This window comes from Suncus etruscus, chromosome 15 (genome assembly GCF_024139225.1).
Source record: "Suncus etruscus isolate mSunEtr1 chromosome 15, mSunEtr1.pri.cur, whole genome shotgun sequence".
In the NCBI taxonomy this organism is placed as follows: domain Eukaryota; kingdom Metazoa; phylum Chordata; class Mammalia; order Eulipotyphla; family Soricidae; genus Suncus; species Suncus etruscus.
The window spans coordinates 4,155,106-4,180,229 of record NC_064862.1 but is presented as its reverse complement, the minus strand read 5'-3'; the positions used below and the strand labels follow the sequence as shown (position 1 = coordinate 4,180,229).

Below are 25,124 nucleotides of genomic sequence, written 5' to 3'. Positions count from 1 at the left end.
CATACCTGGTATACTTTTTTTTTGTTTTGTTTTGTTTTTGAGCCACATCCAGCAGTGCTCAGGGGTTACTCCTGACTGTCTGCTCAGAAATAGCTCCTGGCAGGCACGGGGGACCATATGGGACACCGGGATTCGAACCAACCACCTTTGGTCCTGGATCGGCTGCTTGCAAGGCAAACGCTGCTGTGCTATCTCTCCGGGCCCTGGTATACTTCTTTTTAACCATAGCTTAGCAAACTGGTGCCTAGGATTAGAATGGAACAGGATCTATTCCTTTTGAATTATATTATAGAACTAAAAGTCACTGATAGAAGAAAATATTTCACAGAAGCTAAAACTGCATATCTGTTCAAGTTACTCCTGCCCTCATTCTCTCATTCCTTAGAGAGAATAGCTAAGTTTCATCTCCCTTCATTTTTTCTGGATTCTACTTTTAGTAGCACTTTCTTATTTCACCTTCTCCAGGTGGAGGAACCAGTTTAACTATACAAATGATAGAACAAAACTAAGGGAAATTTGAAAACAACAACATATCTATTTAATATTAAATCTTTGTAACTTGGTTCATTTTATAAGTCAATGTTATTCTTAGTTCCTTAGAATGATTTTATGATTCTTTTAGTGAGACTATGGTTTAGTTTTGACGCTTTAGTCATTCTAACATGCTCTGTTTTTCTTAATTTTCAGCTTATATTTCCCAGGATGCCCCACTTTTTTTTTTTCCAACATAAAGGCTTCAATTCATGAACCATGTAGAGGTTTGTGAATGTCTTAAGATGTTGGTGTCTATGGAAACTGGAGAAGCATGAACTGCTGATATATGTCAGGACCAAGGCCTAGAAGAAAAAGAATCAGAGTCCTAAAGTTGATCTAACTGGAAGCAACTCTAAGGGAAAGAGACTTGCTTTAAATGAAGATGGAACTGTGGAGTCTTTTAAGGAGTGATAAAATCTCTTGGTGAAACAAAACCTAACCCTAGTAAAGTGCCTGGATATGCTCTTATGCATAACTATTTTTATTTTGGATGCTTTAACATTATACTTTAACTGTATATTGTGATTGAACATTGTCCTAAGAAAACAAGAATGAAGTTTTTTTTTTTGTTTGTTTGTTTTTGGGTCACACCTGGCAGCACTCAGGGGTTACTCCTGGCTCTATGCTCAGAAATCGCTCCTAGGAGGCTGGGGGGACCATATGGGATGCCAGGATTCAACCACTGACCTTCTGCATGCAAGGCAAATGCCTTACCTCCATGCTATCTCTCTGGCCCCAAGAATGAAGGTTTTTTTTTTTTTTTTTTTTGGTTTTTGGGCCACACCTGGTGACGCTCAGGGGTTACTCCTGGCTATGCGCTCAGAAGTCGCTCCTGGCTTGGGGGACCATATGGGATGCCGGGGAATCGAACTGCGGTCTGTCCTAGGCTAGCGCAGGCAAGGCAGGCACCTTACCTCTAGCGCCACTGCCCGGCCCCCAAGAATGAAATTTTGAAGGAGAGAAATAAAGAAGTATAGCAGTCTGGACTACAAAATGTGTGACTTTTTGTGTATAGGCCTGAGAACCAGAACTGTCAGAGTTCATATTAGGAATAAAATTGGAGGGGCCAGCCAGGTGGCACTAGAGGTAAGGTGTCTGCCTTGCAAGCGCTAGCCAAGGAAAGATCGCGACCCTGGTTTGATCCCTGGCGTCCCATATGGTCCCCCAAGCCAGGGGCAATTTCTGAGCGCTTAGCCAGGAGTAACCCCTGAGCATCAAATGAGTGTGGCCCAAAAAACCAAAAATCCAAAAAAAAAAAAAAGTAATAAATTTGGAAGCCCAAATGGAAAGGGGCTTGATTCCATTGATTTTGCACCATTTTAATTCTAAAGAAGTATGAATTAATCTCTTCCACAGTAAATAGTTGATTTTAATTATAGCCTTTTCTTTCTACTCTTTTATTTTGTTTTGAATAAAGTTTAGTTAAGAATCTATAGAAAAGGGGCCCGAGAGATAGCAGAGTGGCATTTGCCTTTCAAGCAGCCGATTCAGGACCTAAGGTGGTTGGTTCGAATCCCGGCGTCCCACATGGTCCCCCGTGCCTGCCAGGAGCTATTTCTGAGCAGATAGCCAGGAGTAACCCCTGAGTACTGCCGGGTGTGGCCCCCCCCCCAGAAAAAGAAGAATCTATAGAAAAGTTTTTTTTTTGTTTTGTTTTGTTTTGTTTTTTGTTTTTGGGTCACACCCGAAGGTGCTCAGGGGTTACTCCTGGCTGTCTGTTCAGAAATAGCTCCTGGCAGGCACGGGGGACCATATGGGACACCGAGATTCGAACCAACCACCTTTTCCTGGATAGGCTGCTTGCAAGGTAAACTCTGCTGTGCTATCTCTCCGGGCCCAATATAGAAAAGTTTTTATCTTATTCTTCTTTATAGTAGTTGATTCCTCAACTACTGTATCTGTCATGATTTAGAATTTTCATTAGGATATAGCCAATGAAAGTGGCCATCAGTTAAACCTCTTTCTAAAACTGTGTGCAGAGCTCCTTTTTTACATAACTCTTGGCAAAGGTGCCAAAACTGTTCATTTAAAATTAGAATTGAATTCAACTCACCAATTTGTATACTAGGAATTGAGTCTTTCTGTTGATTACAAAGAGGACTGATTTCCAGCTCAAATTTTTGTTCAAGGTCACCTAAGAGGAAAGAAGAAACATGTTGGTAACAGAAAACTTATACAAATTAATGTTAATGGGTTTAATGATCCAGTTGAAAGAAGTGCATTGGAAATTGTTCTCCTCATTTTTTTAATCATCATAAATGCTTCGGCATCAACTTTCTCTGCCTCACTGTGATAGCATCCATGAAAATATCAGTGTCAATGACCACTCACAATAGGCTCACTGTAAATAGGCATGCTCTGGGATCAGAACTAACTTTAAAATACAATATACATAAATAAGTACACAACTAATATACAGTATCTTAACATGAAATGGAAATTCTGGTTTAAGTTACAGGTTAAGAAAACAGATTTTATGAACTCCCTCCATTCACTCTGTCTGATCCTGTTCTGGCTTCACATCAACAACCAGAAATAATGGGAAATGGGGAATATGGACTTGAAGATACGATTGAAGAACATTTCAGTGTACATGACCAGAAATGAGAGTCTGCTACTTTCTATCCTGACTTAATTTTTTTATCCACATAACTGAAGGTTAAAAAAAATCAGAGTAATATTTCTTTTATTAAACGACTTTGTCAAATAGAGACCAAAAGCACGAAATGCATCATCCATAGCTTCCCCAGGGTGAAAAATCATGGGTAATTTTTGCATAAGGAATAACAAACTAGTTTATTAGTAGAAAAGCTAGTCCACAGAAATGTATGTGGTTTATACTGGTGAAATTTATGTTTCTAGGAAGGATACAAATAGAATGTTTATGTCATGCTTACTGGGTATCAAGCACTATTATGGGCTTTTTCTATATGCTAATATATTTTATCCTCATAACAACCACGTTATTATCTCCACTTTTACAGATTAAACCATGTAAGTTTGTTGACCCAAAGTTTTATTGCTAGAAAAGAAGGCTGCCTATACTCTAACCTAGGAAGTCTGGCTCCAGAATGTCTACATTAAACCACTGAATTAGTACATTCAAAAGGCACATTACTATCATTTTTTTTTATAAAGGTCTGTTCATGCTCCTCTATTTTCTTGTATCTTGGTACCAATTCTCAAGACAAGTAGGAAGAATTTACTCTGGCTTGCTCTGAAGAGTCCAGCAAAGAGGACAATAGTGTGGAAGGGCAGGTCATGACATCATGGAATATTCATCGGAATTACCTTAAGCAACGTCTGTTCCTCACCTCCTTGTAGAAGGTGGTTTCAGTCAAGTTTGACGTTTTGGAGGAAATGTCTTGGATCATCTCTTTCGTTTGCCTTCATATCAGTGTATAATATCTCGATTACTATTGGAGTTAAGACATTTTTTTTTGGTTGGGGCACACCTGCTGTTGGATCTATTCTCAGGGATTACTCCTGGTAGGGTTTGTAGAACCATACAGGGTACAGGCTTTGTGGGATGCCAAGAAAGCTCTTTACTCTCCAGTTCCCCAAATAATGTGCAAAAAATGGGGTTAAACTATAGTCAGTGCCAAAGTGAGCATAAGCAATTGGGTCAAAGTAAGAATGAAAGAATACATCCTTTTTTTCTCTTTCATTTTGTTTTCCAAGGAAATGATCTTAGCTTTTTCTTGCAGTATTCAATATTTCAATATTTTCTGCACCTCATAGTATCTAACTCAATAATTTTTGCTCTAATTGCATGCTATTTCTGTTTGGTTTTTCTCTCAGTGGCGATTTTTATATCCTGAGCAACTAGAATTGTTACTTTGATTTCTAGTCATTTACATGCAATGGAGGTGAATTTGTGGTTGTTGGAGTTACATGACCACTTTTACCCTGAATGAGAGGTTTTGAGCAGAGCCTTCTGATCCCACAGGAACAAAATTAGTTCTTTGTTTTTCATGTTTAAGATGTCACAATGCCACTGATTCACTGGGGACTTTCTACCATACAGTATTATATACTGTATATCATAGTATATATACACAGGCTTACTATTGTGATTGACTTCACAGAGTCACTATGTGGGACTCTTAAGGCTTTATTGTTCTCAGTTCTTCAAACTTGATCCTGTCACAACACCAGGCCACTTACTGTGCCTGAGCACTAAACAGGGTCTGAAGAAAAATGGCTATGTATGCTTAAAAGCTCAACATAGAGATTCTGCTGTAAATATACTTCTTTATTTCTTTTTTTTTTTTTTTGTGGTTTTTGGGTCACACCCGGCAGTGCTCAGGGGTTATTCCTGGCTCCAGGCTCAGAAATTGCTCCTGGCAGGCACGGGAGGACCATATATGGGACGCCGGGATTCGAACCGATGACCTCCTGCATGAGAGGCAAACGCCTTACCTCCATGCTATCTCTCCGGCCCCATACTTCTTTATTTCTGAATCAGTTTTATCACCTAAAAATTATAGTCAGTTTGGGACCATTTGTCTGGCTCATGATATATATCCAAAAGAAAAATGTTCAATTTTTTAGCTTGTTGCGCTCTGAACAAAAATAAAAATAATAAAGAAATAATTTGATTTCAGTATTTCTTTAACGAAGTGATGGAAAGGAATAAAAAGTCTTTCAGCATTGGAGAAACATTGACTCCAAATGTTGTTTATCTCTCACTGCATTTCATTAGTACCTGTTTCTGTAGTAAGTAAATGTTATTTATCTAAGAATTACTTCCAGTGTTAACACTGGTGATGGAACATTGTATGACTGAAATTCAATAATGAGTAACTTTTTTAAATCATGGTGTCTTAAAAAATAAAAATATTTCCAAAAAAAGATGGTTTGTAAGCAAGTTAAAGAGAAAGATTAGGATAATAAGAGTTTAATAAAGGAGAAAATATCGTGATAGTTTTGGTATTTTCTGCTTTATGAGGAGAAATAATTTCTCAAGGGAGAAAGAGTGGTGAAAACTCACATTGTCAGAAAACTACTAACCTTGCCTGTAGAATTCTTCACAGACTCTTTCGCTCCATTGCTTGCTCAGCTCCCAGATTCTACAAGGGTTGCAAATGTCAGCACACTTCAAGGCTATCTGAGAAATGATAGGCAGGAGGTAAATGGTTAAAGGATGATCCTTTAGCAACAAATGTACCCAAGCTCAGTATGCTTCATGGTTCCAGACCATATTGACATGCTGCTTCAGAAAAAAAAGCACTTATTCACCAACATGCAAAAACTCCTTTAGAACTTCTACTTGTAGAAGTGGATAGGAGAGAATAGCTATAATCGGAAAATATGAAACTTCTTAGATGAGACATGAGGTAGACAGGCCAAGTGGGTAAGGCGGCTACTAGGGTCCCTCATTAGGTTGTCATTCTCAACGTGACCAATCTCACCGGTCACTTGTGCATTTTGTATTTATGTTCTCATGTCTTGAATGCTGAGCAAGCTTATCCTGCCAGCCAGTAATAGCATATCAAACTTTAAGGTGCTGTTTATAGTGCTACATCAAGGCATGCCATAATTTGCTTCACATTATCTGTATATGGGATTTTGTTAGTGATGCTGACCTGATGAGAGTTATCTCGTATTACTAGAGAATATTCTTTCCCCCAAACTACTCAATTGAGGAATTGCTACTGAGATGAATTTTGAGGGTGGACACGCTTGTGCAATAATGCTTTTTGTCTATTTTCCTTAGGATCATAGAACTGCTAGTGTGCTAGAGTTGAATCATATTGGTTATTTCTTGAATTTTTGGTTAATGCGAACTGCAGTAGACATTCATTTGTTTGTGATAACAAGCATTTCTTTTGAAATGTAAATGTTCCAGCTAAATCAGTATTTGAGTCACTAAATCAGATATGAAAATCAGTTAATTTTTGTGGCATTCATGGTCTGGAATAATAAATTGGGAAGAAAGAAGGAGGGATATAATACAGCTGGGAGAATGTTTCCTGGGAAGATGGAGTACTTTGGATGAATACAGAGAGCAACATGAAAGTTTATAGCAAATACCCCACAAATATTCCTCCTCCCTCCAAACCCTACACACAAAAAAGACAAACTCAAACAAAAATCCAATGTAATTTTGGTCATTTATATACATTTAATTATTTCTCTCATTAAAGATGGCTCTTTAGGTGAGTTCAGAGTCCATTCTTTCTATCTTTTGTGTCAAAAAGTAAAATATGAGAAAATAGGTAAATATAAGGGCTGGCTTGAATGTTAGATTTCTGCTGTAGCTTTCAGTTGTATACTTCATAGACTCATGTCACTTTTTGCTGGTATCTCACAGTTGCTTGACATAGGAGAGACCCAGTTTGATCAGATTTTATTCAATTTAACTTAGAATAATTAATTCATTGATACCTATAAATGGCAACACAAGGTAAGCATGTTTGAGCCTCAGATGAAAAGATGAGTTTAGGTTGTAAAAGGAAGTCATGCAAGGGTTAGTTAAAAAGAATCTAGTTAATGGAAGACTACTTATTTTGTAACTACGGTTTATACTATAGCCAGTATAATTAATTTACAGAAAAAAATCTTTATAAATATAAATATTGCATGTGGTCGATTTTGCATCAAATCTGCCAAGTGTGGTAGATTTTTATTGCATGCAATTTGCTAGAGGGGTTACGTCATGGGGAGCAGTTGCTAAACAAGGAAATGTGAGATATTATCAACTTACTGACATAAAACCCAGACTTTGCTGGTTTGGAAATCATGTAAACATTTCATATATCTCAGAGCTTTTGATAAAGTAGTTCACTGCTCTAATTTTTCCTAAGGAAGACATTCTTTCTCAAGTGTGCTAAAAGTATTGGCAAAAATGGTCTGCTATTTATTTTTACCCAGCAAGGATGAAGCCTTCATTCTTGTTGTTTACCTGAAGCATGAAGTGCCTGTCCTGTACATCCTCCAGTCTTAAGTCTTTATTGAGGAGATGAGCTTTCAATCTGGTCAAAAATTCATTCTGCCTGTTGATGTCTGTTGCCAAGATCAAGGAGCCCAGCTGCTGTTCAATATCTTGTCTGCATCCACAAAATAAAAGAAAGAAAAGCACACACACATACAAAGCAAATCCCTTTGATGAGGAAGATTGATTCTTATTACGTCAGTTACACTTCTACCTTTGATTCTATTTATTACAGTCCTAGACCCTTACAATGCAAGAGTAATTCTCATCCCCACCCACCATCATTTCTGCCTTTAGATGGAGGATTCCAGGAACTAACTGTATCTGCTGAATAAAATTTGGGTGAATCAAGTTGTGATATTTGTATATTCACTAGGGTGGATAAAATTAAGCTAACTAGCATTTTGAGGACACAGAAAGACTTGCAGTTTGGGATGTGTTTTTAATAGACTTAAAATCTGTTAAAAAATTGGGGCCAGAGCGACATCACAGTGGTAGGCGCTTGCCAATCCAGGATGGACCTTGGTTGGATCTCTAGCATTCCATATGGGCCCCTGAGCCAGGAGCTATTTCTGAGTGCATAGCAGGAGTAACCTCTGACTGTCACCAGGTGTGGCCCAAAAAGCAAAAAAAAAAAAAAAAAAAAAAATCTGTTAAAAATTAAGATTTGCAAGGGGAGAGAAAAGAGAATCAGAATAGTAATAATAAAGACAATGATAGTAATTATGCTTTAAAATATGAATCAATGAAACAAAATGTACAAAGTAGAAAGAGATACTGAAAGTGAGAAAGCAATGAGTAATTAAGGCAACACTGCAAAATACAAGCCAATCAACAAATGGAACAGGGAAAAATTGGAGCATTGCAATAAAGGAGATAACTATTGAATTAGATTTATTGAAAACTTTTAGCTTTAAAAACAGAGTACGTCTAAATAGTGTGCAGAGAGCATTACTATAAAGATTGTATTAGATGGTCCCTGTTATCTCTTCCATCACATACTTCTTTCTCTAATCACTCTGTATTCACTAATTCAATCTTTATTTGAACAATATTCCTATTACTTACAAAATAATATGCAAGTCTAAATAATATGTTTAATTTTAACTGCTTTTGAGTTTTATATTACAAGATATATGTTAATTTGTGACTTGCTGCTTTAATTAAATATTTTATTTCTTTTTAATATTAATATCTTTATTTAAACACCTTGGTTACAAATATGATTGTAGTTGGGTTTCAGTCAAGTAAAGAACGCCCCCCCTTCACCGGTGCAACATTCCCATCACCAATGTCCCAGATCTCCATCCTCCCTACCCCACCCCCACCTTTACTGTAGACAGGCTTTCCACTTTCCTCATTAATTCACATTGTTATGATAGTTCTAAGTGTACTTATTTCTCTAACTGCATTCACCACTCATGTTGTGAACTGGAACTCCCAGTCCTCTTCTCTTTGTTTCTGAGGATTATTGCAAAAATGTCTTTTGTTTTTCTTAAAACCCATAGATGAGTGAGACTATTCTTAGTCTATCTCTCTCCCTCTGACTTATTTCACTCAGCATAATAGATTCCATGTGCATCCATGTATAGGAAAATTTCATGACTTCATCTCTTCTGACGACTCCATAATATTCCATTGTGTATATGTACCACAGTTTCTTTAGCCATTCATCTGTTGAAGGGCATCTTGGTTGTTTCCAGAGTCTGGCTATTGTGAATAGTGCTGCAATGAATATAGGTGTGAGTAAGGGATTTTTGTATTGTATTTTTGTGTTCCTAGGGTATATCCCTAGGAGTGGTATAGCTGGATCATATGGGAGCTCAATTTCCAGTTTTTGGAGGAATCTCAATATCGCTTTTCATAAACGTTGGACTAGATGGCATTTCCACCAGCAGTGAATAAGACTTCCTTTCTCTCCACATGCTTGCCAGCACTGCTTGTTCTCATTCTTTGTGATGTGTGCCATTTTCTGTGGTGTGAGATGGTACCTCATACTTGTTTTGATTTGCATCTCCCTGATGATTAGTGATGTGGAGCATTTTTTCATGTGCTTTTGCCATTTGTATTTCTTCTTGAGAAAGTGTCTGTTAATTTCTTCTCCCCATTTTTTGTTTGTTTGTTTGTTTGTTTTTTTGGTTTTGGGGCCACACCCGGCGGTGCTCAGGGGTTACTCCTGGCTGTCTGCTCAGAAATAGCTCCTGGCAGGCACGGGGGACCATATGGGACACCGGGATTCGAATCAACCACCTTCGGTCCTGGATCGGCTGCTTGCAAGGCAAACGCCGCTGTGCTATCTCTCCGGGCCCCTCTTCTCCCCATTTTTTGATGAGATTGGATGTTATTTTCTTGTAAAGTTCTGTCAGTGCCTCGTATATTTTGGATATTAGCCCCTTGTCTGATGGGTATTGGGTGAATAGTTTCTCCCACTCAGTGGATGGCTCTTGTATCCTGGGCACTATTTCCTTTGAGGTACAGAAGTTTCTCAGCTTAATATATTCCCATCTGTTTATATCTGCTTCCACTTGTCTGGAGAGTGTTGTTTCCTCTTTAAAGATGCCTTTAGTCTCAATGTCATGGAGTGTTTTACCTACACACACACACACACACACACACACATATGTATGTTCTATATACCTTATGGTATCAGGTCTGATATCAGGTCTGATATCAAGGTCTCTAATCCATTTGGATTTTACCTTCATATATGGTGTTAGCTGGGGGTCTGAGTTTGCATTTTTGCAAGTGGCTGCCAACACCACTTGTTGAAGAGGCTTTCCTTGCTCCATTTAGGATTTCTTGCTACTTTATAAAAAATTAGTTGATTGTATATCAGGAGAACATTCTCTGAGTACTAAAGCCTATTCCACTAATCTGAGGGTCTCTCTTTTTTCCAAAACCATGCTGTTTTGATAACTATTGCTTTGTAATACAGTTTAAAGTAGGGGAAAGTATTGTCTCTCATATTCCTTTTCCCAAAGATTGCTTTAGATATTCAAGGGTGTTTATTGTTTCAAATGAATTTCAAAAGTGCTTGATCCACTTCTTTGAAGAATTTCATGGGTATCTTTAGAGGAATTGAATTAAATCTGTACACATTCTTTGGGGAGTATGGCCATTTTAATTATGTTAACCCTGCCAATCCATGTGCAGGGTATGTTTCCATTTCCGTGTGTCCTCTCTTATTTCTTGAAGCAGTGTTTTATAGCTTTCTTTGTATAGGTACTTCACATCTTTAGTCAAGTTGACTCCAAGATATTTGAGTTTGTGTGGCACTAATGTGAACGGGTTGTTTTCTTAATGTCCATTTCTTCCCTATCATTATTGGTGTATAAAAAGGCCATTGATTTTTGTGTGTTAATTGTGTAGCATGCTACCTTGCTATATGAGTCTATTGTTTCTAGAAGCTTTTTGGTAGAGTCTTTAGGGTTTTCTAAGTAGAGTATTATGTCATCTGCAAACAGTGAGAGCTTGACTTCTTCCTTTCCTATCTAGATTCCCTTGATATCTTTTTTTTTTTTTGCTTAATCGTTATAAAAAGTACTTCTAGTACTTTGTTGAATAGCAGTGATGAGAGAGGTCTGCCCTGTCTTGTACTGGAATTTACAGGAAAGGTTTTTAGTTTTTCTCCATTGAGGATAATATCTGCCATTGACTTGTGTTAGAGGGCCTTAACTATATTGTGAGATGTTCCTTTCAATCCCATCTTGCTGAGAGTTTTGATCAAGAATGGGTGTTGGACCTTATCAAATGCTTTCTCTGAGTCTATTGATATAATCATGTGATTTTTATTTTTCTTGTTGATGTTGTGTATTATATTGATAGATTTATGAATGTTAAACCATCCTTGCATTCCTGGGATGAAACCTACTTGATCGTAGTGGATAATCTTCTTGATGAGGCATTGGATCCTATTTGCCATGATTTTGTTGAGGATATTTGCATCTGTATTCATCAAGGATATTGGTCTGTAATTTCCTTTTTTGGCAGCATCTTTGTGTGATTTTGGTATCAAGGTGATGTTGGCTTCATAAAAACTAGTTGGAAGTGTACCAGTTTTTTCAATTTCATGGAAGAGGCTACCATATTGGTAGTAGTTCTTCTTGAAAGGTTTGAAAGAATTCATTAGTGAATCTATCTGGGCCTGGGCTTTTGTTTTGGAAAGTCATTTGATTATCACTTTAATTTCCTCAATGGTGATGGGGGTGTTTAGATATGCTACATCTTTCTTATTCAACCGTGGAATGTTGGAATCAAAGAATTTATACATTTCTTCTAGATTCTTATATTTGGTGGCATAGAGTTTCTCAAAATAGACTCTGATTACCCTTTGAATCTCTGCAATATTTGTAGTAATATCCTTGTTTTCATTTACAATACGAGTTATCAAGTTTCTCTTTCTTTGTGAGTTTTGCCAATGGTCTATCAATCTCATTTATTTTTTCAAAAGATCAACTTCTGCTTTTGTTGATCTTTCGGATTGTTTTGTTTTTGTGGGTTTTTTGTTTTATTTTTGTGTACAATCCGGCAGTGCTCAGGGGTTACTCCTAGCTCTAGGCTCAGAAATCACCCCTGGGGACCATACGAGATGCCGGTATTAGAACCATCGTCCTTCTGCATGCAAGGCAAATGCCTTACTTCCATGCTATCTCTCCGGCCCCGATGTTTCGAATAGTTTTTTGGGTTTCTACTTCATTGATTTCTGCTCTCAGCTTTGTTATTTCCTTCTGTCTCCCTATTTTTGTTCCTTCTGTCATTCATTTTCTAATTTTATGAGGTGCATATTTAGGCTATTGAGGTATACCTCTTCTTCCTTCCTGATGTGTGCTTGCAAAGCTATAAATTTTCCTCTCAGTACTCAGAATCCCATAGATTCTGATAGTTTGTGTCTTCATGGTCATTTGTTTCCAGAAAAGTTTTGATTTACTCTTTGATTTCATCTCGGACCCACTGGTTGTTCAGTAGCAGGCTGTTTAATTTCCAGTTGTTATAGTTTTTCTTCTGTGTCCCTTTTTAGTCACATCTAATTTCAGGGCCTTGTGGTCAGCAAAGGTAGCCTGCAAAGTTTCTATCCTCTTGATATTATGGAAGTATGTTTTATGTGCCAGCACGTGGTCTATCCTGGCGAATGACCCATGTACATTGGAGCAGAATATACATCTAGGTTTTTGGGGATGGAGTGTCCTATATATATCTAGTAGGCCTCTTCTATTTATCTTTTCAGGGCTAGTATATTTTAGTTGGGTTTCAGTCTGTTTGATCTATCAAGTGTTGATAGGGCCGTGTTGAGGTCTCCCACAATTATTGTGCTATTATTGATGTATTCTTTCAAATTTGTCAATAATTTTATTAGATAATTTGCTGGTCTCTAATTGGGTGCATATATGTTTAGTAGTGTAATTTCTTCCTGTTGCATATATCCCTTGATTAGTAAGAAGTGTCCATCTTTGTCCCTTACAACTTTTCTGAGTCTAAAGTTTGTGTCATATGTTATTAATATGGCCACCCCTGCTTTTTTAAGGGTGTTGTTTGCTTGGATGATCTTCCTCCAGCCTTTGATTTTGAGTCTATGTTTGTTCTGATTATTCAGGTGTGCATCTTGTAGGCAGCAGAAGGTTGGGTTCACCTTTTGATCCATTTAGCCACTCTCTGTTTCTTAACTGGTACATTTAGTCCATTGACATTGAGGAAGATTATTGTCATGGGATGTAATGTCATCTTTGTGTATAAGTTTGGTGTGTCTTTTGTTCTGTCTTGTCTTAAAGTAGACCTTTCAGTTTTTCCTTTAAGGCTGGTTTTGGATCTGTGAAGTTTCTGAGCTGTTGCTTATCCATGAAGCTATGTATCCTTCCTTCAAACCTGAACGTGAGTTGGTTTCATGACTCCATTTCATTCAGTCTTGTCATAATATCCCACCTCTTTCTTTTGGCCTTGAGAGTTTCTTGTGATATGTCTACTATAAATCTTATGAATGATCTGTTGAATGTAATTTCCCTTTCTGATCTTGCTGCTTTTAACATTCTATCTCTATCTGTATGATTCATCATTGTGACTAAGATGTGTCTTGGAGATTTTTTCTTTGGGTCTCTTTTAGCTTGTACTCTTTGGACATGCAGGATTTGATTGCATGAAGTCTTTATCTCTGTGAGTTTCTCTATGATGATGTCTTTGCCTATTGATTCTTCCTGCGGATCACCTTCCTGGGCCTCTGGGACTCCAATGATTCTTATGTTGTTTTTATTGAACTTATCAAAGACTTCTATTTTCATCTGTTCACATTCTTTTAGCACTTTTTTCATTGTATGATTATTTGCCTTAAGGTTCTTTTCCAACTGTTCTGATGTATGGAGTTGTTCTGCATTTGATCTTCCAGTTCATTGATTCTGTCCTCGGCTGTTGTTACCCTGCTGAATAGGCCGTCCACTGAATTTTTTAGTTGAGCTATGGTGTTTTTCAGATCTGTTATTTCAATTTGGAGTTTTCTGATTTCTGTCTTTGTGTTCAGTTCAGCTAGAGCTACGTTTTCTTTGATTTCAGTGAGTATCCTCCATATTTCTATTCTCATTTTTTTTTTTTTTGGTTTTGGGGCCACACCCGGCCTTGCTCAGGGGTTACTCCTGGCTGTCTGCTCAGAAATAGCTCCTGGCAGGCACGGGGGACCATATGAAACACCGGGATTCGAACCAACCACTTTTGGTCCTGGATCGGCTGGCTGCTTGCAAGGCAAATGCCGCTGTGCTATCTTTCCGGGCCCTCCATATTTCTATTCTAAACTCCTTATCTTAGAGGTTAATCAGATGGTTGGTATTTTTTGGGTCATCAGAGTAATCATCTTCATTCTCTGTGCCTGGTGTTTGCCTGTGAGACTCCCCATTGTTCTGCTTGTAGTGTGATTTTTTTTCTGCGTGTTATGGTGGGGCTCATTCATTAGAAAGAGTGTGTGGCAGCAAAGCAAAGCCGTGTGCCCTGCTCTTCTCGAGCTTCTAGGAGAGCGATTATTCTGGGCCCTTCTCGGCCCCCTCACAGAAGGTTCAAAACACAGAATAGTAGAGAAATATGCCACAAGCAACACGCACAGTCTCTCTCATTTAGTAATCACAGAGCAGAGGCAGATTCCTTCCACCTGACTTCACAAGCAAAGGATCCACCTTTCTAATATTATATTTCTAAAGTCATCGATGTTATGAGTAATGTATTTTATTTTCATTATTGTAATCACTATAGGAATATTATTTATATATACAATGCAATGCATTTACCTAGTCTACTTTTTATAGCTATTTCAATTGCTTTAGGTTTTTACTACTATGAAAAGAAGCTACAGGGCTGGAGTGATAGTGCAGCAGGAAGGGAACTGCCCTTGCATATGGTCAACCCGGGTTTGATCCTTTGTATCTCCTATGGTTCCCTGAGCCTGTTAGGAGTGTTATTCCTGAGTGAAGAGTCAGGAGAAATGCCTGAGCACCGGCTGGTGTGGCCCCAAACCCAAAACTAATCCCCCCCAAAAAAACAACCAAAAAAGAAAAGAAGCTACAGAAAATATTTTTTTTTTTTGTTTTTTGTTTTTTGTTTTTTGTTTTTTGGGCCACACCCGGCGGTGCTCAGGGGTTACTCCTGGCTGTCTGCTCAGAAATAGCTCCTGGCAGGCACGGGGGACCATATGGGACACCGGGATTCGAACCAACCACCTTTGGTCCTGGATCGGCTGCTTGTAAGGCAAACGCCGCTGTGCTATCTCTCCGGGCCCTACAGAAAATATTTTTATATCTTCAAGTGTAAATGTTTTTTAAGAGCTTTATCTAGAATGTGATTATTGGTCAGAGTGTGTGAAGTTTTCTGTACATCACTAATTTTTCTCAAAGCAATTGTATAAATTTATATCATAAATAGCAACATGTGGTATTTTCATTACTCTACATTTTTACTTTGTAATTTTTTGTTGGATTTTTGGGCCACACCTGGTGTTGCTTAGGGGTTACTCCTGACTATGCACTCAGAATCACTCCTGGCTTGGGGGACCATATGGGGACTCCAGGATCGAATTGCAGTCCGTCCTGGGTCAGCCACATGCAAGGCAAACGCCCTACTGCTGCGTCATCACTCCAGCCCCCTTACTTTGTAATTTTTGATAATTTGATATGGAATGATTTTTCATTGAAGTTTTAATATAAATTTTGCTTGCTAGTGAGGTTAGATATATTTTAATATGTCTTATTAATCTTTTGGACATGGATTTTTATATCTATTTGCTCTGCATCTAGTGTGTTTTGAATTAAGGATTCAGTAAAATCTAGATTGAAAATATGTACTATGGAGTAAGGACTACTATGTGGTTTTTGTTTTTTTTTTTTTGTTTTGTTGGGCCACACCCGTTTGATGATCAGGGGTTCTTCTGGCTAAGCACTCAGAAATTGCCCCTGGCTTGGGGGGACCATATGGGACACCGCGAGATTGAACCGTGGTCCTAATCTTTGCTAGCGCTTGCAAGGCAGACACCTTACCTCTAGCACCACCTCGCCGGCCTCAGGACTACTATGTTTGTATTGGTATCAAGCATATATACAGATTATTTTATTGTCATAATTGCATTAACAAAGATACAAGTATTTAAATAGCATATACATTACAAATAACTGAGAAATAATTTGTTTTCAATATGATGTGTGTAGTTTACATGCAAACACAATGACATTTTATAGAAGGCACTTGTTTATCTGTGTATTGGGGCATATGTGAGTTTCCTTGAACCAATTTATCATGAATAAAGATGACTCTAGTTATTATTAGTATTTCTCCTCCTAGTCAAAGAATATTTTCTATTTTTTTTTTACCTTTTTTAGCTTATCTTTATTATATTTTGTTTTTCAAGATTTATTACTCTACAAATTTTGCGATTTTTATCAGCAATTAAAATTTCCCTTATAGTATTATTCCCTTATAGTATATTATATCAAGTACATACCAATGAATATCTTTTTTTTTTTTTTTGGTTTTTGGGCCACACCTGGCCTTGCTCAGGGGTTACTCCTGGTTGTCTGCTCAGAAATAGCTCCTGGCAGGCACAGCGGACCATATGGGACACCGGGACTCGAACCAACCACCTTTGGTCCTGGATCGGCTGCTTGCAAGGCAAACGCCGCTGTGCTATCTCTCCGGGCCCCCAATGAATATCTTAAGTAATCTCTTTTTCATTCTTTTTTATATATATTTTCTTATTATTATCTTTTTAAATTAATATCTTTATTTAAACACCTTAATTACAAACATGATTGTAGTTGGGTTTCAGTCATTTAAAGAACACCCCCTTCACCAGTGCAACATTCCCATCACCAGTGTCCCAAATCTCAAAGAATATTTTCTTTCTCTGATGAAAATATTTCTATAAATTATATTCTAATAATTTCTAATATATAATATATCTAATAATTTCACTGTTTGCTTTGCAACCATTTCAATATACTTCTGAGCATTAGAAGTAATGTAGAAAACAGGCAATTCATAGAATACCAAATGTCTCCAAGAATGAACTCCCAAATATATTTTTTATAGTAAGAGGCAAATTCAAACAGTTATGTGAGTGTACTTTCTCATTTAAGATTGATAGAGCTGTGGGTGTACCTATTTAAGACCCTAGACCCACCCTTTTCTGGGAGGGGTCTTGGGAACCGGATAGTAGGTGTAACTTTACCTGCGAGCCCCTCCCATTCCTGGGAGGGGTCTGGAAAAAGGTAGATAAGGCTTGGACCAAGGGAATTCGGGCCCTTTGGCTCTTGGCCCTTTCTGCGCTGCTGGGCGCTCTGAGGAAGATGGCTGAAAGGAGTTTAGATGCAGGGCCAAGAATAACTAGTGCTTAAAAGGTTATGAGATAGGCCACACACATGTGGTGAATAGGGTATGAATAAAGATGATGCTTGCTGAAGCCTGCGTGTGAGTGAGTGATTTTACGCCGATCACCTGGGCCTGGAATCCGCCAGCTGGATGGGGATGAAGCCACGTGGCTGGGGCCTAAGCACAAAGGCCTCCATCCATCGCCATCCAGCCCCGTCGTTATTTATTTAATGCAACAAGAGCCACTAAGTAATTTGTTGAAACAATGCTTATGATGGCCTAAAATGCTTGATTCTATTCATTTAATGAATGTGTAAATTAATATGTGAAACAGTGTTAGGTATTAATTTAGGAATTTTGTTAAAAAATTAATGAGAATAATAAATTTTAGAAATCCAGGCAGGGAGTGGGGAGGAGGGAAATGGGGGGAGATTGGTGGTGGGAATATTACGCTGGTGAAGGGGGGAGGGTGTCCTTTTTTATAATTGAAACCCAACTACGAACATGTTTATAATCATGGTGTTTAAAGATACTAATTAAAAAAAGAAATCCATATTAACATATTAATATACTTTAAAATATGTAGTGAGAATATTTATATAGTTGTTTATATTATTCATTATAACAATCAGATATTATGGTATGAAAATTTCACAAAAATATTATTTTGTTGTTTTGTTTTTGGACCACACCCAGAAGTATTCAGGGCTTCCTTACTTCTGGTGTTGCACCAGGGATCACTCCTGGTGGGCTTAGGAGATCATATCATGTGCTGGAAATAAAACCTAGGATGGCTGTATGCAAGGCAAATGCCTACCTACCTACTCATTGTATTATCTTTCTCCCCAATAATTTGCAAAACTTATTAAATGAGAGATTGGTTTGAAGAAATTATTTACCCAATACCCATCAGATAAAGGACTAATATCCAAAATATACAAGATATTGTCAGAACTATACAAGAAAAAAATCATCTAACCCCATCAAAAATGGGGAGAAGAAATGAACAGACACTTTGTAAAAGAAGAAATGCAAATGGCCAAAAGGCACATGAAAAGATGCTCAACATCACTAATTGTCAGGGAGATGCAAATCAAAACTACTATGAAGTACCTCTCATGCCACTGAGATTGGCACACATCACAAAGAAGGAAAACAAGCAGTGCTGGCGGGGATGTGGAGAGAAAGGAACTCTTTTTCACTGCTGGTGGGAATGTCGTCTAGTCCAACCTTTATGGAAAGCGATATGGAGATTCCTCCACAAACTGGAAATTGGGCTCCCATATGATCCATCTATACCACTCCTAGGAATATACCCGAGGAACACAAAAATACAATACAAAAATCCCTTCCTCACACCTATATTTATCACAGCGGTATTTACAATAGCCAGACTCTGGAAACAACCAAGATGTCCTTCAACAGATGAGTGGCTAAAGAAACTGGGGTACATATACACAATGGAAAACTATGCAGTTGTCAGGATAGATGAAGTCATGAAATTTTCCTATATATGGATGTACATGGAATCTATTATGCTGAGTGAAGTAAGTCAGAGGGAGAGAGAAAGATGCAGAATGGTCTCACTGATCTATGGGTTTTACAAAAAATGAAAGACATTTTTAACAGTATCTCAGAGACAAAAGAGATGGGGGCTGGTAGGTGCAACTCATGACATGAAGCTCACCACATAGAGTGATGAGTGCATTAGAGAAATAACTACACTGAAAACTATCATAACAATGTGAATGAATGAGGGAAGTAGAAAGCCTGTCTCGAGTACAGGTGTGGGTGGGGTGGGGAGGAGGGAGATCTGGGAAATTGGTGGTGGAAATCTTGCACTGGTGAAGGGGGGGTGTTCTTTACATGACTGTAATCATACAATTACAATCATATTTGTAATCACGGTGTTTAAGTAAAGATAATTTAACAATAAAAATTAAAAAATAAAGAAAAAGAAAAAAGGTTGGTTAAATAAATCATGTTATGTGCATATTATGCAACCATTGTATATAGCGGTATGTAGCTATAAATATTGATGTGAACAAATGACATGTTTTATTGTTATGTTAAAAATCAAAGTACAGGGGCCGGAGAGATAGCATGGAGGTAAGGCGTTTACCTTTCATGCAGAAGGTCATCAGTTCGAATCCCGGCGTCCCATATGGTCCCCTGTGCATGCCAGGAGCAATTTCTGAGCACGAAGCCAGGAAAAACCCCTGAGCACTGCCGGGTGTGACCCAAAAACCACAAAAAAAAAAAAAAAAAAAAATCAAAGTACAGGAGCCAGAGAAATAGCATGGGGATAAAGAGTTTGCCTTGCATGCAGAAGGTCAGTGGTTCAAATCCTGGCATCTCATATGGTCCCCTGAACCTGCCAGGAGCGATTTCTGAGTGTAGAACCAGGAGTAACCCCTGAGCGCTGCTGGGTGTGACCCAACCCCTCCCCCCCCAATCAAAGTACAAAGCATGTAAGACATTATGTGATTAGAGAAAAGGATTTGAAAAATTATATGAGGCAATTACAGATGGTTTTGGCTTTCAAATTGGGATGTGACTTCCCAGTAGAGCATGGCTTGCATAAATGAGACCTACAATGGCTTCACAACATCATGCACATGTGTGCATCAACATACAAAATAAAAAACAGTAACTTTTTTCTAGACTTTTCAATAATGTATGAATTCTTTTAAATTAATTACAAATTCATAATAAAACATACTATCTTAGTAGGGTAAAATCTTTCATAAATCAAATCAGAAGTCAAAATAAGACTTCAAACAATATTTGAAAATGAAATAGAAGATTACTATAGTTTACAGACTATACATGAAACATAACACTGATAAGGTAATAAGAAACAACTAGGTACAAAACTTGTTCCCTCAAAAACAGCAATAGCCTGTAAATACATAAAATCTTTTCAATCCCAGTTGTAATTAATTAATCAATCTATATGTCTACTTATTCATTTAGCTCTATCTTGCAAAAGTTTAAACAGGACAGTAAGATTAAAATCAACTTTGGTAAGGATATTTTAGTAGATGTTCTTAAAAATCACAAATAGGAATATAGATTTTTAAAACAGCAACTTGGTAATATTCAGTAAGAACTTTATAAAATTATTCTTTTCTGAAAAATATTTTTAGGTGGCCTCACATTAGTGTTCAGGGAACTTAGGGGTCCTACAGGTGATTTTCAGCCTACTGGATGTAGTGCCTGAGGATGCAATGTTGTGTGTGCTATTATTTGGGGAATTATATGTACAACCCTGACACTGTGTGAGTGCCCAGAGCTGCATATGGTCCCACAATTGAGCAGAGGTCATGCACATAATAAACATGAGTTCTATACCATACTATTTCATGGTCCTGATCAATAATTATCTACAGATTTTTTTCTGTGAATATAATGCTGGAGTTTGGCAATAAAAACATTTGTTAGAACTGAAAATATAGTTTAGTGAGATGAGTGTGTGATGGTCAGGTAGAAGGCCCAGGTTTGACCTCCAAAACCACATGGTCAACAACAAAAAACCACAACAAAAGTTTAGGAATGTTTGGTACACATTATAATGAAAAAATTTAGAAGCAATAAAATTCCAAATAATAGATAAAATCAAATACATTTTGGTACAATATTGTGATATGGCCGTTAAAATAACTCTTTTAGCAGTAGGATTAAAAATATGGAAAAGTCCTTCACAATAAGGGAAAAGAATTAGGTTAGATTCTAGAAAATAATTTTCTTGTTTTACAAATGTTTGTATTAATAAAATACAAAAGAAAAATATTGTAGCTAGGAAAATGTAAATTATTCTTGGATTGCAGGATTATTAGTAACTTTATTTTTCTGCTTCAGACTAGGTTAAATCATATGAAATCGTATGAATCATATGAAAATTTTGTTTTGGTTCTGATACCCCAAATCCAGCAACCCCATATGGTTTTAAGTAATACTTTTCTGAATTTCCCTTTGCTCTGTATTTAATCAGTGTAAATTTTAAAAATCGGAAAAATGATTTTAAGGAATGTATAGGAGGCAAGTAGGAGTAATCTTATCAACTTCACATAAATATCATATTATAATTATTCTTCTAGCAAAAGCAAGTTTATAACAGTGAGTCTGAAATAAAATGTATTATTTTTGGGGGGACTTGAATTAGGCCTCAATTGATCAGACATTGACCATTCAACCCTGAACCCTGAATTTCATCCTTGGAACTGGCAGAGTTTTCTGCACTAGCACCAGGAATCTAACTCCCCCCAGGGGAGGCCCTACTGATGCCCTGTTACCAATTTACTCCAGGGAGGTTCATATCACACCCTGGAAGATGAGGAAATAGCAACAATTCATTCTAAGGGCAGGTTTTCCTGCCTCACCACCTAATGGTGAGATGAAATCAGAAGATGCTCTATGACACTCCAGCTTTGACTTAGGATCTGTGCAAAAACCAAGATCTCTAATTACAGAAACTAGACTGCCAACTGTGACTGAGTAGAACTTTTCTTGGGACTATGAATAAAGACCTTGGGGTTGGACAACTTACATGCTTGGAGCCTGTAGTCAGTCTTATGACAGTATGCTTCATGGATGGAGAACCCTGTTTTTTTTTTTTTAGAACAAGGGTATCCAAGGGTATTTCCTTTCTATTTCCCCAACGTTTGCTGCATTTATCCAAGACAACAAGACCCACCCCCAAACCCGCCACCCACCCCCATTTAAAATCATATCTTCTAAAAAATGTTATTTAAGTTTGGAATTCATAAGAATTTTTTTGGATTCTAAATTGTGTAAAATTGAGCAAAGAACAGGGTTAAGGTAGAAGTTATATGTCTCAATCTTACGTCTTTTCTTACTCCTCGGTTTGTTCTTTCTTTTCTTTCTTTAATTTTCTTGAAATATATCTACTTTGATCTTCTTAACTTCTTGCTTTATATAGTCTTAGGTTACTTTTACATTGAATTATGTTCATATTTACAATGTATTGTAGAAATAATAGACATATTTTTATTCCAGGCATGTGGACTGTTCTTACTCAGTTCCAGGGGTTGAAAAGTTGTCAGAATGGAAGTTTCTGTAAGCTCCATTTTACTGTGGGTGCTAGGAAACAGTGCGAATAGCTTGGTGGGCCAAAAACAAGCCCAGGAGCCTTGGCATACACACTGCCTGTTGTACAGAGAATTTCCTGTAGCCTTTACTCTAAGTTACATGCCCGTCATTAAGCAGGTAGCAAAATTCAATCAAACTTCTTTTCCAGCTACCTCAGATTAATTTTTGTTAAGACTTTGAAATTAGTGGTCTTAGAAGAGTGCACAACAGTTATGAGGGGCAGGTGAAAATGATGCAACGACATTGGATTTAGGACTTGAGTAAGTGTCAGGAAGATCCAAGAGTGTATCTGAAAAGTAGGATTTCCTCTTCTGTTTAAAATGAGAGGTAGTGTTAAATTACTAGTGAAATGTTGGAGCTGGAGAGTTAGTAATGGTGAAGAGCACTGACTCAGCTTGCAGAATCCATGTTTAGCCCCTGGCACCAGAAATAATTCTTGAGTAAAGAGCAAGGGGTAACTCCTGAACTTTACCAGGGATGGCTCAAACATGTACTACCCCAAATAGTGAAAACATTTTATTTATTTATTTATTTGGTTTTTGGGTCACACCCAGCAGTGCTCAGAGGTTAGCTCAGAAATCGGCCCTGGCAGGCTCAGGGATGCCGGAATTCGAACCACTGTCCTTCTGCATGCAAGGCAAACGCCTTATCTCCATGCTATCTCTCCAGCCCATTTGATTTCAGTTTTATTTTTAAATTGTTTGGGTTTGGGGCCACACACAGTGATCCTAAGGCCTTACTCCTGACTCTGCACTCTGCACTTACTTCTGGAGATGCTCAGGGGTATGTAGGAGTCCAGGGATTGAACCAGGCCAGCCCTGTGCAAGGCAAAATGCCCTACCGCCATTAGTGAAAACATTTTGAACAGCGAATTAGTATATAGTGAAAGAATGAATTCGAATAGTAAAGACATTTAGAAGAGAATTTCTCAAAAAAAAAAAAAAGAATTTCTTCTTTTGCTGAGAGTGTCAATTACGAAACACACTATATTGAATTTCTTTTAAATGTAACGAGGAGTCCTGTGTTCTTTTGATAAATATTATTTGTCTCTACATAAGAGGCTAGTTTTGCTAACAGAAAAACAGGAACTTTAGGGCCCGGAGAGAGAGCACAGCGGCGTTTGCCTTGCAAGCAGCTGATCCAGGACCAAAGGTGGTTGGTTCGAATCCCGGTGCCCCATAGGGTTCCCCGTGCCTGCCAGGAGCTATTTCTGAGCAGACAGCCAGGAGTAACCCCTGAGCACCGCTGGGTGTGGCCCAAAAACCAAAAACCAAAACAAACAAACAAACAAACAAAACCCCCAGGAAATTTAGCAAAGGAGAGCCATCCTACTGCAGAGTGGGAAAGCTAAGAACCCTGCTCCTTCCTGATTCTAAGTCACAGGCATTTAAGGGCCTTTCAGGGTTCACCAGAGATGTAGATTTCTTGGGTGTACCTGACACCACTTTCTCCCCGGGAACAGGAAACACAGCAGGCTGGCTCCCTGCCCCTAACCCAGGCGGCCCAAGGGCCCCCAGAGGCTTATCTTGAATGTGTGGACATCAGCAAGGCTCATCTCTACGCCACTCACGTCATTTCCTTTGGCAAATGAGCGAGAAGTCTTGATTCTCGAAGCATGCCAACTGTAGATCGCCAATGATGATTCTCCAGCACAGACACGTTCTAGAAAGGAAGAAAATGAATACTGTGAGAGAATCCTGATCTCTCTTGCTGCACACAGCCACACAGCTTCACAAGGGATGTTTTTCCCTATTCTGGCTAGTTTGTATCTGATAAACAGACAGGAGATGAGAAAATACACACACACACACACACACACACACACACGCACGCACGCACGCACGCACGCGCGCACACACACACACACACACACACACACACACACACACGACCCGTTTTCATGAATGTTTTAAATCTGAGATACTGGCAGAGACCCTGCAAGGCTATTCAAATAAGGGTCTATTTTCATTGTTATTCAGACCAGCCCTGGACTTTGTATTCCCAATTAAATAGGTAGCAGTTTGAGTTGGAGAGACAGGGCAATGGGTAAGGCACTGCATCACATATGGCAAAATCTCACCAGAGTGATCCCTGAGAAAAGCAGAACATAGATCTGGTGTGATGTATTGCATTGAGAATGCACGTTTCTCAGTACTGAGAATCTTCTGTATTTCATTACCTGGTGAGCCCCTGACATATTCAAACTACAGAGTCAATAGTTTTGATTTGGTATGGCTCTAGGGATTTTTTTTTTTTTATGCTATAGTTTTAGACCCACTATCGTGGAAGTAACTCTGACAGTACCTTTCACAACTTGTACATTTATTGGTATTTAGCTCATTAGGTCTGAATTTGAATTGCTACTTTGTTCAATGACTTTGATTTATTTTTTAGTCTCTGGAAATATCACATTCAGTCTCTCCTTAAACCTTATGATATTTACTTAAGCAGTTAGGTGACCATTTTAATAATGTTACATTTCTCATTATCGTGTGTGTTTGTGTGTGTGTGTGTGTGTGTGTGTGTGTGTGTGTTTTGGTTTTTGGGTCACACTCGGTGACGCTCAGGGGTTACTCCTGGCTATGTGCTCAGAAATCACTCCTGGCTTGAGGGACCAAAAGAGACTCTGGGGACGGGGATAGAACCCAGATCCGTCCTGGGTCAGCCGCGTGCAAGGCAAATGTCCTATTGCTGCACTATCGCGCCGGTTCCT

General features: G+C 38.2%; 2 protein-coding genes across 2 annotated transcripts in view; one reads left to right on the top strand and one right to left on the bottom strand.

Annotated features, from left to right (window-relative positions):
• The window catches only part of BCLAF1 (BCL2 associated transcription factor 1), a 1,193,665-nt gene that overhangs the window by 172,771 nt on the left and 995,770 nt on the right, over positions 1–25,124 (top strand). The gene's annotated exons all lie outside the window — the stretch shown is intronic.
• Positions 1–25,124, bottom strand: part of PDE7B (phosphodiesterase 7B) — a 208,142-nt gene that overhangs the window by 10,359 nt on the left and 172,659 nt on the right. The window contains exons 8-11 of the mRNA XM_049788023.1: positions 23,982–24,073; positions 7,442–7,586; positions 5,548–5,644; positions 2,588–2,668 (exon numbers count right to left, since the gene is read on the bottom strand). Of these exons, the coding sequence (XP_049643980.1) occupies positions 2,588–2,668; positions 5,548–5,644; positions 7,442–7,586; positions 23,982–24,073 (415 nt within the window). The remainder of the gene's footprint in view (positions 1–2,587; positions 2,669–5,547; positions 5,645–7,441; positions 7,587–23,981; positions 24,074–25,124) is intronic.